This window comes from Cyprinodon tularosa, unplaced genomic scaffold (assembly GCF_016077235.1).
Source record: "Cyprinodon tularosa strain WSP-4 unplaced genomic scaffold, ASM1607723v1 ctg795, whole genome shotgun sequence".
Lineage (NCBI taxonomy): Eukaryota > Metazoa > Chordata > Actinopteri > Cyprinodontiformes > Cyprinodontidae > Cyprinodon > Cyprinodon tularosa.
Window position 1 is genome coordinate 166,149 of NW_024039557.1, and position 17,807 is coordinate 183,955.

Consider the following 17,807-nt stretch of genomic DNA (forward strand, 5'->3'; position numbering starts at 1 on the left):
CCGAAATTGTTCCCAGTCTGAGCCTGCCCTGACCATTAGTCATTCCCTAAGTTGGTGGGTTTCAGACAAACTGAGATCACATAAGACTGGTTCAACCCAAAGACCCATTCCAATGGTACCAACAGGGAACGTTGGATAAGCTGTTGGAGTCCAACAAAGCTGCCTCTGGGCCAGTACAGTAGACCCAAATCATCAGGCCAAGATACAGCATTTTCACTTACCTTAACTTGGACAGAGGATTATACATAGCCATTCTGGTGAAGAACAAAGTACACTATATTGCCAAAAGTATTTGCTCACCCATCCAAATTATTGGAATCAGGTGTTCCAATCACTTCCATGGCCACAGGTGTATAAATTCAAGCACCTAGGCATGCAGACTGTTTTTACAAACATTTGTGAAAGAATGGGTCGCTCTCAGGAGCTCAGTGAATTCCAGCGTGGAACTGTGATAGGATGCCACCTGTGCAACAAATCCAGTCGTGAAATTTCCTCGCTCCTAAATATTCCACAGTCAACTGTCAGCTGTATTATAAGAAAATGGAAGTGTTTGGGAACGACAGCAACTCAGCCACGAAGAGGTAGGCCACGTAAACTGACGGAGCGGGGTCAGCGGATGCTGACGCGCATAGTGCGAAGAGGTCGCCAACTTTCTGCAGAGTCAATCACTACAGACCTCCAAACTTCATGTGGCCTTCAGATTAGCTCAAGAACAGTGCGCAGAGAGCTTCATGGAATGGGTTTCCATGGGCGAGCAGCTGCATCCAAGCCATACATCACCAAGTGCAATGCAAAGCGTCGGATGCGGTGGTGTAAAGCACGCCGCCACTGGACTCTAGAGCAGTGGAGACGCGTTCTCTGGAGTGACGAATCGCGCTTCTCCATCTGGCAATCTGATGGACGGGTCTGGGTTTGGCGGTTGCCAGGAGAACGGTACTTGTCTGACTGCATTGTGCCAAGTGTAAAGTTTGGTGGAGGGGGGATTATGGTGTGGGGTTGTTTTTCAGGAGCTGGGCTTGGCCCCTTAGTTCCAGTGAAAGGAACTCTGAATGCTTCAGCATACCAAGACATTTTGGACAATTCCATGCTCCCAACTTTGTGGGAACAGTTTGGAGCTGGCCCCTTCCTCTTCCAACATGACTGTGCACCAGTGCACAAAGCAAGGTCCATAAAGACATGGATGACAGAGTCTGGTGTGGATGAACTTGACTGGCCTGCACAGAGTCCTGACCTCAACCCGATAGAACACCTTTGGGATGAATTAGAGCGGAGACTGAGAGCCAGGCCTTCTCGTCCAACATCAGTGTGCGACCTCACAAATGCGCTTCTGGAAGAATGGTCAAAAATTCCCATAAACACACTCCTAAACCTTGTGGACAGCCTTCCCAGAAGAGTTGAAGCTGTTCTAGCTGCAAAGGGTGGACCGACGTCATATTGAACCCTATGGATTAGGAACGGGATGTCACTTAAGCTCATATGTGAGTCAAGGCAGGTGAGCAAATACTTTTGGCAATATAGTGTACATCTTAATGTACTTAATACATCTTACCTTAATGTCTTTAGTTTGCAGTCGGTAGACTGGAGAAACCCACAGAGATCCTTCATTCCAGTGTTCAGAACGATCCCATTCAGAGTTAGTTCTGTCAGATGGGATGGATTAGACTTAAGAGCTTTGCCCAGAGAAGCCAAGCTGATCTCTGACAAACTGCAGTTAATCAATCTGAAAAAAAGAATTCAAAGAATTCAAAATTCAATTTCAGACGATTCAAAGGGCATATGTAACATCTGCTTGCTGTGTGTGTATGAAAGCTCTCAGTATATCAGCATTGTGCTCAGTTGACTTTACGCACAGCAGCTACTAGGTCGCTCAGCTCCGCGGATACCGTTTCTGCTCACTTTTCACTCTATAATTTTTTTCTCTCTATCAGCAGCCTGGATTGTGAGGAGGAAGAAGATGAGCACTTGCTGCTTTGTGATCCGGTTTTTGAGTAAGTTTTTTTTTTATTTGTAGTATATCTACAGTGCCTATACAGCATGTGTAAGAGCTCACATAAAAACATTAGGAGAAACTACACCAAAAGGGTGTTTATAAAATGCTGCAGTATATATTTCTCACTCCCACTGTCCGATGCAGGAGAAGGTTTGTGCTGCAGAAAAAGATTACCAGGCAAGCTGCAGTGCTTTGTGATTTATGTGCTGTTTTCAAGGGATTTTTCTTATCTATTGTGTCTGTACAACACGTCTTTGCTCTTTTTGAAAAAGAACTTGCATTAAAAAAAAACAATAGGTAAAATAACACCAAATCTGTATTCGTAAAACAATGCTGTATATATTTTTCCTCCCCCACCGAGATTGATTCAGAGAAAGTTATACAACTTTTTAGATTTTGTACTGTGTGTAATAAACTACTTTGTTGTCATAAATACTTTTATTAATTTTTATAGTACGGAGGATGTACCGGGACCATCACATATACAGCAGGCCAAGTCCACTGCCACAGCTGAGACTTCATTCTCTTGAAGGTGAGATTTCTATTCTGCAAAGATCTGAATAGATGCATATATTAATCCTGATGTATGATAACTTCTTTAGATTTAAGTTCCTATGACGATTAGAAGTCAGAATGAGTGTTATTGTATTCAGAGGAAATGTATTCTTCAACATGTATTTGATTTGTTTTACAGCAATGATGCTCCAGAGGAGAAGGAGTCCCAGCCACCTCCCAGGCAGCTACGTTCAGCCTCAAGCCTCAACATTGCACAGAACACAAATGAAAAGGCAGAACGGATACTAGCCGACGGAAAGTAAATCAAATGGTCACGCAGTTTTTAGCACATTTTTAATTTAGCATATTTTTTTTGACAGGAGCTTCTGATTCTAATTTATTTTCACATTTTTGTAGTTTTTGCTTCCAGAGGTGAACTGGTTGAAAGTTTGAAGCTTGAATGAACAGCCAGTCTGACCCAAACAATCTGTCTCTATCTGATATCCGGCCCCCCACTGACCTTTATTTAATAAACTCTCCGGGGATGAAATGTAAATATGAGGCCTTGCCCACTGACCCCTCCCTACCCTGAAGACATCTGTGAAGTTGCCTTTTTGGTCAGCTGATGAACTGTTACAGCTGTCATGGACATGGACCCAGGGACTTCATGGAATTACTTTGTACACACATCGATGCTGAGATATGATAGACAAACCTGTCATCCTTCTGGATCATTTATCCTGGAAGATGTCAAGATGCATCTGTGTCTGCTTATGTGCTGAGTTATTTTGCAGTCTCTGCAAAGGACTTCTTTGTTTTTGTTTTTTACTATAAGGGCATCACCTTTTATGGCAGCAAGGCCTGGGACAAGGCGTCCCTCCTTCTATATAATGTGTGTGTAATATCTTTCTGTGTGGTTTCTTTGTATTCTTGGATGGGCTGCACCAAAACTGAATTTCTCTTTGGCGATTAGTGAAGTATAAATAAACTGAACTGAATTTAATTGAATTTAGCACAGACAGTCCAACAGAACTTTAACTCAAAGCTGAGGTGGAGGTACCCGGTTGTGCCATTGGTGTTTCATTTATTGTTTTATTTTTTGTGTTTTATTTTTTTAAAGATAGTATGTCTTTGTCTTTTCTCATTAAGTATTCAGTGTTAGATAATATTATTTTATTCTACTTTTTATATGATGTTTGTGGTGCTAAATGTGGTGGTTCTACTCTATAGGAACCAAATATCATTGTGAATGTAAATATGTGAGCCAGAAATGAGAAATAAAGCCATATTATGTTGTCTAATCATTTGAATCTTTTCCAAACCAAAATGAAACATCAACATCAATACTTAACATCATTTGGATGATTTTCTTAATTTTGTAAATTCGTGCTAAACATTTTATAGTTTAAATGATTTAATTTAATGATTTTGTTTTAATTTGCAGAAACAATCACCTCAGTTTCTTCACTTTGCATATTGAACTCTCCATTATCTGACACAGGCACTTCATTTCAAGGTCTCCAAAGGATCTATCTGCATAGATCTTCTGTATTTCCACTTCAATGAGGTGAAGGTTTGACTTCAGAGCCGAGGCCACAACTTCACATTCAGTTACATAGAGAGAACAGCCAAAAAGTCTGTGATTGGAGGAGAAATAATTCAGTTATAATGCAATCAGAAAATCTGGAACATAAACATAGGTTAAAACACCAATAGCAAACACTGACATCATCATCTGATCAACATCTGCTCTCCACATCATTGTCTTCTTTAACTCAGCCAAGGCTAGTGATGTTGCATGTCTCTATGGTGGGCTGTCCTTTGTCTCAGGGGAACAAAGGCTCGACTGGAAGAACAAACGGTTGCTAAACACATCAAGAAAGAGTTGAAGGCCCAAACCTTTGAAGGAGACAGAGCTTTTGGGTCAAGCACCATTTTTCAGGTGAAAGCAGTTCTCCTACTAACTAGAAGAGACTGGAATATCTAAGAAATTATTTTTATGGATAATTTTTATGGAGGAAATCTAAAAGCCACAAAGGCTGCAGATGAAGTGTTGAGAAGGCTTTGGGAGGATCTGACAGAAACTAGGCCTCCTGCAGAAATGATATTTTCTGAAATCATAAAAATCTTGGTTCTAATTTACAAACTCAGAGGGAAATTATTTTTGAAAAAGAATAAACTAATCTGGACCTTTAGTCCAGGTAAATCCTGAACTAATGGTCCAATGAATGAGGAGGTGTTTAAAGTTTCTGATGGGTCTCAGACTAATTGGACCATCAGAGAAAAAACACATTTTCTACATTCTGAAGGTTTTCTATTTATTTCAATGGAAGATAAAAACTAATCAAAAGTGTTTTTTTATTGATCCATATATCTAAACACCAAAAGTATCATCACAACTGTTCTGAAGGAGCTGAACATTTAAATGTTTGAATGGTCCAAAGGACAAAAGAAAATTTAATAAAACAAAAACATCCAGAAGCAACTACACCCATGAAGAGGAACCAGGAGGACAATAGAGCTGTATCAGAGACATCTGGACTTACCGAGCCTTTTTGCAGTTCCTAACAGCTGGAACCAGTCTACGTCGTCCTCCCTCTGAGGTGTTGTACTTCTCCAGGTCCAACTCACCCAGTACCTCCTCTGACATCTGCAGCATGTAGGCCAGAGCAGAGCACTGGATCTCTGAGAGCTTCTTGTCTGATCTGCTCCCTGATTTCAGGAACTGCTCGATCTCCTGATAAACTGAGAGGTCATTCATCTCAATCAGACAGTGGAAGATGTTGATGTTTCTATCAGGAGAGACATCATCATCAGTGTTCATCTCCTTCAGATTATTGATGACTCTCTGGATGGTTTCTGGGCTGTTCTCCATCTGACCCAGTAGGCCTTCTAAGAGGCTCTGGTTGGACTCCAGAGAGAGACCATGAAGGAAGCGAGCAAAGAGGTCTAGGTGGCCATTTAGACTCCTAAGGGATTTCTCCATGATTCTATCCATGAAGTTCTCGAGAGATGTGTCTTTGTATTCTCCTCCCAGGAAGCTCTCCACCAGCTTTGTGTTCCTGCTAGTGAAGCAGTGGAGCATGTAGACTGCAGCCAGAAATTCCTGGATGCTCAGATGAACAAAGCAGTAGACTGGTGTCTGGAAGATCACGCTCTCTCTTTTGAAGATCTCTGTACAAACGCCTGAGTATACCAAGGCCTCTGTGACATCCAGATCACACTGCTCCAGGTCTTCTTGGTAAAACATGGTGTTTCCTTTCTCCAGATGTTCCAAGGCCAGCCTCCCCAGCTTCAGAAGAACTTCCCTGTCAGCCTCCATCAGCTCCTGTGGACTCGTCTCATGTCCTTCATGGTACTTGTTCTTCTTCCTCCTGGTCTGGACCAGCAGGAAGTGTGAGTACATGTCAGTCATGGTCTTGGGCAGCTCTCCTCTCTGCTCTGTGGTCAACAGGTTCTCCAGAACAGTAGCAGTGATCCAGCAGAACACTGGGATCCCACACATGACGAAGAGGCCCCTGGAGGACTTGATGTGGGAGATGATCCTGCTGGCCTTCTCCTCTTCATCACTGAACCTCCTTCTGAAGTACTCCTCCTTCTTAGCATCAGTGAAGCCTCGAACTTCTGTTACCCTGGAAACATAGGAAGGAGGGATCTGATTGGCTGCTGCAGGTCGGGAAGTTATCCAGACGAGAGCAGAGGGAAGCAGGTTCCCCTTGATGAGGTTCATCAGCAGAACGTTGACTGATGACTTCTGTGTGACATCAGAAACAATCAGACTGTTGTTGAAGTCCAGAGAAAGTCTGCTTTCATCCAGGCCATCAAAGATGAAGAGAAGCTTCCAGACAGCCAGCATCTCTGCTGGGAGCTTCTGCAGGGTTGGATGGAAAACATGGAGCAGCGTGAGAAGACTGTGCTGCTGATCTCTGATCAGGTTCAGCTCCCTGAAGGAAAGCAGAACCACCAAGCTAACATCTTGGTTCTCCAAGCCCTCTGCCCAGTCCAGAGTGAACTTCTGCACTGAGAAGGTTTTTCCAACACCAGCGATGCCGTTGGTCAGAACCACTCTGATGGCTCCATGTTGGTCAGATAAGGCTTTAAAGATGTCATGGCACCTGATTGGAGAACCATGGAGGTTCTGGATCTTGGAAGTCCTCTCCATCTGCTGAACCTCATGTTGGGTATTAACCTCTTCACTCTGTCCCTCTATGATGTAGAGATCAGTGTAGATCCTGTTGAAGATGGTTTTGCTCCCTGTTTCATCACTTTCTTCAGTCACATGTTCACATCTCCTCTTCAGACTGATCTTATGTTCCTGTAGAACCTCCTGCAGATCATCATCTCCTGAAACACAAAAGAGAAGATGGCTATAAGTACAAATCTAAATTTAATGATTTAATGATGAAGTTGGGACCAAAGCATCTGAAGCATAAGGAGGTGTTGTGTTTATAGGTGTCTTCCTTCTCATGATGTTATTTTAAACAATCCAATCTATCCTCAGAACCAGAACCCTGTTTAACTGTCAGACTGCATCTTTTTTGTTTCTGTTGACTGGCCTGTACCTGATTACTGATCTGATTTTCAAAGCAGGGAAGATAAAGAAATGCTGACAGAAACATAAATCAATTTCCATCAACATGAACTCTTTAGCATTACAGTATTTAACTGATTGACTGGTTCTGTTGGATCTTCACCTACAAACACACCAGCTCCAGAAGAGGCAGACAGAAGAAGTTCCTTCAGAATTTTTGAATCTTGATGATGGAAATCTAAAGGAACTTATCTAATCATCACAGAAGAGTTGATTGGAGCAGCTAGTGTTCACTTTTAAATGGCATTTCTAATTTTATGTTGTAAATTTTTAAAGAATAATTGATGGTCTCGACATGACATGAGACTGATTTGATCATTTAGACAATTGTCCGAATTATCCCATGATGTAAATATAGATGTGTATCCTGAAATTGTTGATTTATTGTCAGAGGTAATCAAAGTTTCCATCTGGAGCGAGGGGTGGCCAAGTGGTTAGGTCATTACGCTTGGGTCCCAAAAGGTCTGAGTACAAGCCCCACTCCTACAGACTGCCACTCTGGGTCCCTGAGCATGGCCCTTAATACCACATGCTTCCCAGGTGCCGCACAATGGCAGCCCACTGCTCACCAAGAGGATGGGCTAAATGCAGAGAGGGAATTTTGTTGCTTTGTACTTGTGACAATGTAATGACAATAAAAGTTGAATTCTCTTCTCCCAGACTTTTCTTACAGTGCAGAAGGTTACCATCTCTGTGTTTTGGTTTAAATGCATAAAATGACCTACAGCTTTAGGAGCTGCTCATTTTTATTTATTTATTATAATTTTTTTTTGCATTTAGCCCAAAGGTCTGATCAAAGCAAACCTAATTTGATGTTGGGTTGAAGAGAGATTGACAGAGAACAGGGAATTTAGTTGGAATAATTGATAAAAGAAATAATTTGAGAAGCTTGAATCCCTAAATCCTACTAAAAATCTGGAATTTGTTCTTCGGAGACAAAGAAGGAAGCTCTGATTGGAGGATTCATTCTTACCTGCTGCAAAGCTGATCTGATTGGCTGTCAGCTATCCAGCTTCAGTTTTGGGTCTTTCTCCACACTGGGGTTTACTCCTCTTCCTCCATCTGTAAAAACATGTCTTTATCACTGATTTAGTTCACTACCAACAGGGTGGGGCTTTCCTACTGAAGCTCAAGATGTTCATGATGGCTCAGCTTAAACAGAGGACCAGAAGCTGGGTCAGAACCGCCACTTTGTTGTCTGTCTATTTTCTGTCCGTTTTGGATCCAAACTAGGAAATAATCAGGCACCCAGGTTAGAGTTAACTGGTTTCAGTGGGGAGCCTGTACTCGTCGTCTCCCGCTTTATCCGGAACCGGGTCGTGGGGGCAGCAGACTAAGCAGAGACTCCCAGACTTCCCTCTCCGCAGACACCTCCTCCAGCTCTGCTGGGGGAAGCCCTAGGCGCTCCCAGGCCAGCCGAGAGACGTAGTCTCTCCAGCGTGTCCTGGGTCGTCCCCTGGGCCTCCTCCCAGGGGACGACCTGGGGAGGAGGCCATTATGTTATTTAACCTGATAGGTTATTCCAGCTTTGTTCTGAGATCCTTTGTTTTATTAACTTGAAGATGAATCTGATTCAAGACTAGACTAACCTTGGAAGGAAGCGTAGTTTAGGCCAGTGGTGTCAAAAGTACACACATTTGTTACTTAAGTAGAAGTATAGATACTGTAGTTTAAAAACACTCTGGTAAAGTTGAAGTATCAACTTGACCTCTTAACTCAAGCAAAAGTGAAAAACGATGCGCTCCAGAAAATACTTAAAGTATAAAATTATAAAGTAACCTTTTAAAAAAACAGCCAGATGCAACTATATTAATGGAAAGCTCAATTTTTCGACTATTTCAAAAAATTCTTTGAGATAGGGCCAAGGATGAGGGAGGTCTTGTTGGTCTCCTTCTCCTGATACGCTCTCGCCTGTGTCCAACTTTTCAGACATTTCAAGATCTTTTTCTGAATCAGACATTCAATCCAATCCAATCCACTTTATTTATATAGCACATTTAACAACAGAAAAAAGTTTCCAATGTGCTGTACATAACAAATAAAAACAACAACACAGCAATACATGAACACAATACAACAATAAATAAACTAAAAAGGAAACAGTGGACCACACAAACTACACGTTGTTAAAAGCCAAAGAGTAAAAGTGGGTCTTAAGACGAGACTTAAAACACTCCACAGTAGAGGCAGTCCATATATGGAGGGGCAAAGTATTCCAAAGTCTTGGGCCAACTACAGAAAAGACTCCGTCCCCTCTGGTGATAAGCCTCGTCTTAGGCCCTGTCAACTGAAGATGGCCCTCAGACCTCAGAGCACGTACCAGAGAATAAATCTGGAGGAGATCAGTGATATATTGAGGAGCCATCCCATTCAGGGCTCTAAACACAAACAATAAATTCTTAAAACCCATTCTAAAATGAACAGGTAGCCAGTGCAAAGACGCAAGAACTGGTGTAATGTGTTGATGTTTTCCGGTCCCTCTTAAAAGACAAGCCGCTGCATTTTGGACCAACTGCAGACGGGAGAGACCTCGGTGGCATTTCCAGTGAAGTGGACGGAATAGGATTAAAAACAGAGTCAACCGTTTTAAAAAGAATGCGAGGCTTGCTGAGATTATTTAAGATTAGATCAGAAAACACTTGTTTCTCTAAACCCTAACCACCCTCTGATACTTTTTCCAGCTCCTCAAGAAGGTCTTTCTGACACTTGCGCTCCGCCTTCCAACAGTTGCGCTGAACTGCCCGCATATTGTCATTTAGCCATGGATTCTACTTTGGCTTGGGACGCATGATTTTACATGGAGCAACAAAGTCCAAGATCTTTGAGCATTCTGAAATAAAAGAGTTCATCAGATGCTCTGTGCCAAATGCAGCAGAATTTAACAAATTCTGTGAAGTAGCTAAAAAACTGTGAGAAAAAGAAGTGGCGATGTCATATTTTATAAGCCGACCATGACGCATTACCGGCATTTTCATGTCAACAGCCATACTAAGATCAAAAAGTACTGGGGAAAAATTTGTCATAGTGTGGCAATATAAAAACAACGAAGTTAGAAAAATCCTCAAAATCTTTGTTGTATTTCAATGGTCTGTAAACAACAGCACATAGTACTGAGTTTGTCGCAGCTCAAAACAGCTTAGTTCAAAAGATGACAAAGACCACTCCGATATCACTTTGTGATACACACAGTTCCTTAAAACACTGTAGACATTGTAGCATGGCATAGACAATTCACGTTTGCAGTTTCAAGAACACCTGCTTGCTTCTGATGATTTCCTTTAGCTAACCAATGAGTGTTTGCGTTATACGACTCATCCAATCACTAGTTTTCACAAGATGTGGCTGGAGCCAATGATCTGCATTGGATGGAGCACATGACGGGAAATAAATATTTAGAAACATTAAACCGAAGCCAAGAGTAACGAGTAACGTTTGTTTTAAAAATGTAAGGAATAGAAAGTACAGATACTTGTGTGAAAATGTAATAAGTAGAAGTCAGAAGTAGGAAGAAAAATAAGTAATGAAGTAAAGTATAGATACAGAAAAACTGTACTTAAGTGCAGTAACAAAGTATTTGTACTTCGTTACTTGACACCTCTGGTTTAGGCAGTGAGCTGAGCGGGAGCACAGAGTCGGTCTGCACCACTGAAACCTGATCAAACTGGGATCTATACAAATGAGCTTCTAGTGTCTCACCACACCATACGATTCAGTGAATTTAATACATTATTCAATAGATTCAGTTCAGAAACAAGCTCAGAATCTTGATCTCCTGCCCACAGGGCTAGCCAGTCTGACATTATATGAGGTAACTTTCCGAGGTTCTCAGCAACATGTCATTCGAACTGGTATTAGTGATGTACTGTAGTGGTCACTTGCATCTTGAAAATCTCAAACTATTTAGTGTCAAAAGTAAACATTAAATGTTTTGTTGTTTGCCAGCCACCAGAAGAAGAATAAATGTGCATGCACAGTTCAGTCTCTCAGGGTCAATCCGACTACGTCAAATTGTAGCACTAGCTCCTATCCCTTTCGCCTTTCGTGGGGTCAGAGTAATGAACACTATCCAGGGTAAGAAAGGAGCTCCAGATGGCTGTGCTGAATCCAGACATATGTCACACATGTTCACAAGTTTCAGTTGGCCAACATTTCTACAAAAAGCTTTTCTGTGTTGGTCTTAGATAATATTCAAGTTTTCTGAGCTTGATTTTTTTTAAAGGCAGTACCCACTGTCCAATGCAACAGCTGGGAATAGGTTGTTCAGTCGCTTTGTTGAGCTGTTAGTCATGATTCAACACCCAAGTCATCTCTGTCAAGGGGCTGAACGTTGTCCATGAAGATATGCAGCTTGCCCCAATTCACCTCCAACTTGACCCAGTGTCATAGCTGAGGACAAAGGGTTCTAAATTATCTCCAGGACTCACCTGAGGCATATGCTTTACATTTGGACTTCACTAAAAACCTGAAAAAATAGATTCTTCTGCATGTAACTAGTAACCAGTGAATCAAAGGTCAGCCGGTCACCAAGGTTGGTTAAAACAGCTTTAAACTGTTTTCACTGTAGTGTTGATTATATTGTATCTGTGGGTGCAGAAAAATAAAAGAAAGATTTTTAACTGTTTTAAATATTTTAATTATGTTTAATTACAGTTTAGAGCATTTTAGAAGATTGGAATGTTTTAGATATTTCAGGGTGTAACCCTATTTTTAGGGGCAATTGGAATTAAGTCAGCTTTCTGTTCAACTGTTTATAACTAAGTCAGCCCAGCTTCAGTAAGTATGATTCATCTTACACATGCTTTATTTCAGTAGATAAAATAGTAATTCAAAATTGCCACTACTATGTCAAGAATATATCTAAAGAACATTATAAAATATACTCCAGACAGAAAGCTCCAGTAAACACACCTTAAAGTACTCTGGTTTGTAAGGTTCTCTGTCCTTACTTTTCTTAAATGCAACAAATTTGCAGACTTCTTAATTATTGATGACTGATTGAGTTTTATAGTGTGTCATTGCTGTTAGTGATGAAATAAGATTATATAAACATTCATTCTGAGTTGCACTTTTAAATTACAGCCTCTATCTAATCTAAGGTTTCTATGCTATGAGGGTGGAGAGAGCAGCTATGCAGCTAATGAACCCGAAATAGAAACCAAATTCAGGACAAGATTATGAGATTAAAGAGTCAGCACATGGGGCATCTACTCTATGACTGAACCACCCAGACACCCCAACAGAACCTGAACTGGATCAGAGGCAGGGTGATGCTAAGATTTGTTTGATGCTGGAAGGAAAGAGGTACTACAGAGATGCAGAAAACATGATGAGGCTCTGAATGGACGCAACCTGCAGCTCCATAGGTAGGACTGTGTGGAAAAAGACACCAAGGAGCCCGCTGCATTAAGGGCTGCTTCGACAGCCCAGTTCCACCTGCCCTGCTGATCCATGAAAAAGTGGTTTTCTATCTCTGTTTATTTAGATTTAGATCTGAACAACTAACTTTGGACCTGTCAGTAACGTGTTGGATGGTGATGATCAGACAGTTCTGTTGGATCCAACTTAACATGATCTGGAAAACTGGATTCTACTGGATAATGAGTTAAATCAAGGCCAGTTTTTTTTTATGTTCAAAGGAGCAGGGTGTTTATTTAAAAAGGACGTTTTAGTCGTTTATATTGTGGATCAAAACCCTCACCCCCATAGAGGGGACTAAAACACCTCACCTGTATCAACCAGGCCAACAATTTCCTCTAAAGACCCTCTTTCAGAGACATAGACAGGTATTGGGAATTACAAGCTAACATAGAATGGAAACGACCTCCATTCCTAAGGTCAGGACCCGTTCGTCCAGATCAATATGCATATTTTCTAAGCCAAAACAAGGTGTTTTGGTCCACTCTATCAAGCCTCAATCTTCTCACATTTCTCAAACGCTATTTCAGACACTTTGAATTGAAAAAGCTTCCTGGATGGGAAGCGAAACATCTTCAAAATTGTAAACCAAGTCCAGTGGTTTTTAACTTTTTTTTAATTAAACCTGATCATTGGTTTCCAGAAATAATGAAGATTACTCATTTCAGATTCTATAGATTCTATCTCTGCAGAGTCACATCCATCAACTAGAAACTTGTTTCTTACTTTATGTCTGAGGGTCCAGGTTCTGCACTGAAGTCTAGTAGATGTTCTTTGGACAAGTCACTCCTCATAGATGGGAAGCTGGATCCTGGAGATTCTGCTATCTCCTCCTTTATATCCCAATCTCCCATCTTCTGGAATTCAGTCACTCTGAAAGAGAAACCAGAACTCATCATTTCCCAGTGGTCCGGATCCAGTTAGTGTCAAGTAAAGCATAAAGCTGTTTCTCATCATGTGTTTAGAAGGTCCAGAGGATCCTGATTCTAGCAGAAACCATCTGGTTACAACTTCATGAACCTCCTGGTGTCTGCTGGGTCATCTCCCACTGCAGAAGTTCTTGATTTATGGGGGAAATTCCAGCTAAACTATATCTGGAACCCCAGGGACATCTTTAGGACCCTGTAGCCTATATTCATGGGTCCCTCAGCCCCAGAAAACATGCTTTATTGCAAGTGCAACATAGGCACAAAAAAAGAATAAAAATAGTTTAAGGACCATTAGCAGATAGCATTAAAATGCAAAGTGACCCCCTTTTTACTTTTCATTTAGGCTTCCTATATATTATGCCATTGTAAATATATTAGAGAATAGGCTCTTTTCAAGTTTGCACATGTCAAGCCAGTTCATTCTCTGTGCTACATTGGTTATACTATGTTGTCATTCCTATCTGGGTGAATAGGCCATGAAAGATTGTGATTGTGGTAAATGGCCGAACCCTCCACCAACCAGAGCTAACATACACTGCCTGGCCAAAAAAAAAAAGTCAGCTAAGCAAATAGGTACGAGCCTCCTATTGGATAATTACTGCATGGGCAATTATCTTTCAGCTGGCAACATGTTATTTAACCCCAACTGGTGCAATGACTTGCTTCTCATTTCCTAAACAACCATGTCAAAAGACACATCCCGTAGTCGTGGAAAAGATGTTAAACAGTTTGAGAAGGGTCAAATCATTGGCATGCATCAAGCAGAGAAAACATTTAAAGAGATTGCAGAAACTACTAAAATTGGGCTAAGAACTGTCCAACGCATTATTAAAAACTGGAAGGATAGTGGGGACCCATCATCTTCAAGGAAGAAATGTGGCCGGAAAAAAATCCTGAATGATCGTGATTGCCGATCACTTAAACATGTGGTGAGATCAAATCGAAGAAAAACAACAGTAGAACTCAGGGCTATGTTTAATACTGAAAGTAAGAGCATTTCCACATGCACAATTCGAAGGGAATTCAAGGGATTGGGACTGAACAGCTGTGTAGCCGTAAGAAAACCACTAATCAGTGAAAAAAAGGCTTCAATTTGCTATGGAGCATAAAGATTGGACTGTGGAGCAATGGAAGAAAGTCATGTGGTCTGATGAGTCCAGATTTACCCTGTTCCAGAGCAATGGGCCAATCAGGGTAAGAAGAGAGGCAGGTGAAGTGATGCACCCACCATGCCTAGTGCCTACTGTACAAGCCTGTGGGGGCGGTGTTATGACCTGGGGTTGCTGCAGTTGGTCAGGTCTAGGTTTCGGTCCTGGTCTTCATGCCAAGTGCTCTGAAACTACTTCCAGTGTGAGCAGAGGAGCTTGGAATGCTGCCTTACGGATCTTGGTCAAATTCCAAAAAAACAGGCTCCTACCTGTTGTGTCGTGCTTCTGTGTGACGGCACCCATCCAAATCAACATTTTAGCCTTGTGCCCGATGATCTGATTAAAGAGCTAAGACAATCTCCACTGCTTGTTCTCAAACAGGCAGTTTAACTGTTTTCTTTCAAAATTCAGGACTAAAAACCCGTCAATCTGGAGTTTTTATCTGCTGAGTACATAAAGCCGAGCAGGAGAAGCAAACACCAGAAATATTTCCGAGCAGTGACAGTGGTATGACACCATTATTGGGAAGAAAACTAGAATAAAGATGTTTTTAGCTGAATACGTTCTGATTATTCTGGTTCTGCTTAAGCCTGGAAAGAAAAGTTAAAGATTCTACTCACAGTGTTTCAGACAGGCTTAAACGATGTGTTGACTGCTAAAGAGAAACAGAAAGTTCTCTGATCATTTAGAGAGGCATCTCAAAATACAGGAACTGGACTTCTGCCAGGTTCCTCCCACATAAACAAAGCAGGCACTTAGAATCGGCAAAAAAAGGTTGGAAACATTTGTAGTCTGGCCTTATTCGGGACTTATTGATATAACATCACAAGCACTAATGTACTACACCAAGGTGAACCCAAACTTTCATTGGGCCTCAGGCAAAATGAGATATTTGAGCTGACTATTTCTGTCAGTTTACAGTCAAGAGAAGATCAGCATATTCAATACATTTAAGAAGTAAAAGTTTCATCAAGCATCTGTTACCTTCATAGTATCCATCCTTGATGGTGGGCAGGTTCAAGCCAATTCAAAAAATATAAAGGCAGTGCTGGATTGGCAAAAACTAGAGTCTGGAAAACAACTCCAACTTTTCTTACGATTCACTTATCTCTTCCACCACACCGCACTTAATTCTATTAAAACTGCTTTCAGATGGAGGGATGATGCTGATGGAACTTTTTAGACTGAAAGACAACTTCTCCTAGGCTTCCATTCTCACCTTCCCGGATCCATCTAGCAGCACATTTTGAGGTCGACACCTTGGACACAGGTGTAGGAGCTATAGTTTCTCAAAGATCCAAATCTGAAGAAAAAAGCTTAATCCATGTTCCTTATTCTCCCACGGACTTACGCAAACAAACATGAATTATTACGTTGGAGCTTTAGAGCTCCCGGCTATCAAATTAAGAGTGGTACCCCCTGATTGAAGGTCTCAGAACATCCTGTGCTGGTCTGGACAGATCGTATGAATCTCTCATATCTTCAATCACCTAAGAGACCTGCTGTCAGTCCCACTGGTCCCTCTTCTTCTCCTGATTTAATCTAGCATCTCCTACTGCCTGGGTTTTAATCATATCACATCATATTAGACAATCTCTTCCAACAATACACACCTGATGACTCTAATAAGGAACCACCCACAATCCTTCCTCCTACCTGCAACACTTGAGCTTTAATTCGGGAGTTTAAGAGGCAGGTCCTCCAGGCCCAAGAGGAAGAACCTGATCAAAGTAATAGTCTACCGAACAGAACCTATGTTCCCACCAAGGTCCAATCCCACTTGATCCATTGATGTCATTCATCCAAGTTGTCAGCACACCCCGGTACTAGTTGTACTATAGCTCTAATAATGCAACTGTTTTTAGCATTTACTTAACCATATAAAGTTACCTTAACACAATTGTTTCAGGTTAGCAGGGTAGGACAAAAAAACAATTGTGTTAAAGTAACTAAAAATGATTAAGTAAATGCTAAATGTGGTAGCATTACTTTCTTCAGTGTATAGACTTTACTGGTAGCCGTATCTACACAAGGATTTCAAGGAATATGCATCAGCATGCCCAGTATGTGCTGGAATCAAGGCCTCTGGTGGACTCATTCAGTCATTAACTGTTCCTAAAAGTCCTTGGTCCCATATCTCTCTGGACTTAAACACCGGCTGACCACCTTCAAGAGTTTTAGTCAGTTCCTACCATGAGTCGAGTATGCACATAACTCACATCTCTGCTGCATCAGGTCTGTCTTTATTTGAAGTCTCTCTAGGATATCAACCACCAGTTTTTCCTTTGGATCAAGGAAAGACTGCAGTTACATCAGGTCACCATCACATCCATTGCTGTAAAACATCTGGTCCAGTATAGTCGCGGCTCTCAACCTCACTACAGAACAAGAACTCAACAGATGGTCACAAAAAAACAGTATAAACCACAGGGCTAAAAGGATTGCTTTCATGACATGACATCCTGTTAAAGTCCATGACTAAGAAACTTTCAACCCCGTTTCACTGATCCATATGGGATAGAATCTATAATCAGTCCCTTCGCTGCCTGACTCAATCTTCCCTCCAGCTTTAAAATTCACCACCTTCCGTTTTTCTCAGATTTAGGCTGTCCAAAAAGCACATTATACATATTTTAACAAACATCTCACAAACAAATCAACTCCCCTTGAATTTCACAGCACTAACCACTTTGCTTTCTTTCCTGGATTTGGTGGATGTCAAACTCCAGTTTCCGGTATTCGTTCTCCAGCTGATTCTAACTTGTTTTTTTTGTATTTTTCAATAAACACTTTAAATTCTTATCTGCCTCCTGTGTGTTCTGCATGTTAGAGTAATCTCTAAAAGTATGATATTTAGTACTAGTGCCAAAACCAAAATGTTGGTATTGTAATAACCCTAGTTGAAAAGTAATGTCTGACCTTCATTTGTTCATTTTCATCGAATTATTTATCATTGCTTTTGTCACAGAATAAAACCTATCATTCAGTGCACTAAAAGATTATAAAGAAGACAAATGGAGATTTAATAGTCTTTTTAGGGATTAAATTAAAATGGCTTTTATAAAAGCCACCCAGATAACTCTTCAGGGCATTCCTCACTTCATAACAGAAAATTATACTAGCTTGAAAGAACTAATCTCTGTTTGATTTAAATTTTTCTGCATTTTTCATTTGGTGTTTTGGAATAAATTCCAAAGAAAAATAATATTAATAGAATAACATAAGATATTATCTTAAAC

At 41.0% G+C, this 17,807-nt stretch overlaps 1 protein-coding gene and 1 long non-coding RNA gene across 2 annotated transcripts; both read right to left on the minus strand.

Annotated features, from left to right (window-relative positions):
- Window positions 1–1,545: 1,545 nt before the first annotated feature.
- On the minus strand, window positions 1,546–7,323 carry LOC119773969 (NLR family CARD domain-containing protein 3-like). The gene is made up of 4 exons (XM_038271211.1): window positions 7,311–7,323; window positions 5,032–6,829; window positions 3,940–4,122; window positions 1,546–1,720 (listed from the first exon to the last, which is right to left on the minus strand). The coding sequence occupies exons 1-4, from the start codon at window positions 7,321–7,323 to the stop codon at window positions 1,546–1,548; spliced, it is 2,169 nt and encodes a 722-aa protein (XP_038127139.1).
- Window positions 7,324–8,048: 725 nt separating this feature from the next.
- On the minus strand, window positions 8,049–15,219 carry LOC119773966. The gene is made up of 3 exons (XR_005279475.1): window positions 15,189–15,219; window positions 13,218–13,364; window positions 8,049–8,138 (listed from the first exon to the last, which is right to left on the minus strand). It is a non-coding gene; the product is annotated as an uncharacterized LOC119773966 (long non-coding RNA).
- Between the last annotated feature and the right edge of the window lie 2,588 nt (window positions 15,220–17,807).

Bases quoted from the DNA above. Each gene is read 5' to 3' on its own strand.
- LOC119773969 (XM_038271211.1), bottom strand. The intron at 4,123-5,031 runs GTAAGTCCAGAT...CTCCAATCACAG, and splicing joins AGGAACTGCAAAAAGGCTCG to ACTTTTTGGCTGTTCTCTCT. The intron at 1,721-3,939 runs GTGATTGTTTCT...TCTTTTTTTCAG, and splicing joins TGCAAAGTGAAGAAACTGAG to ATTGATTAACTGCAGTTTGT.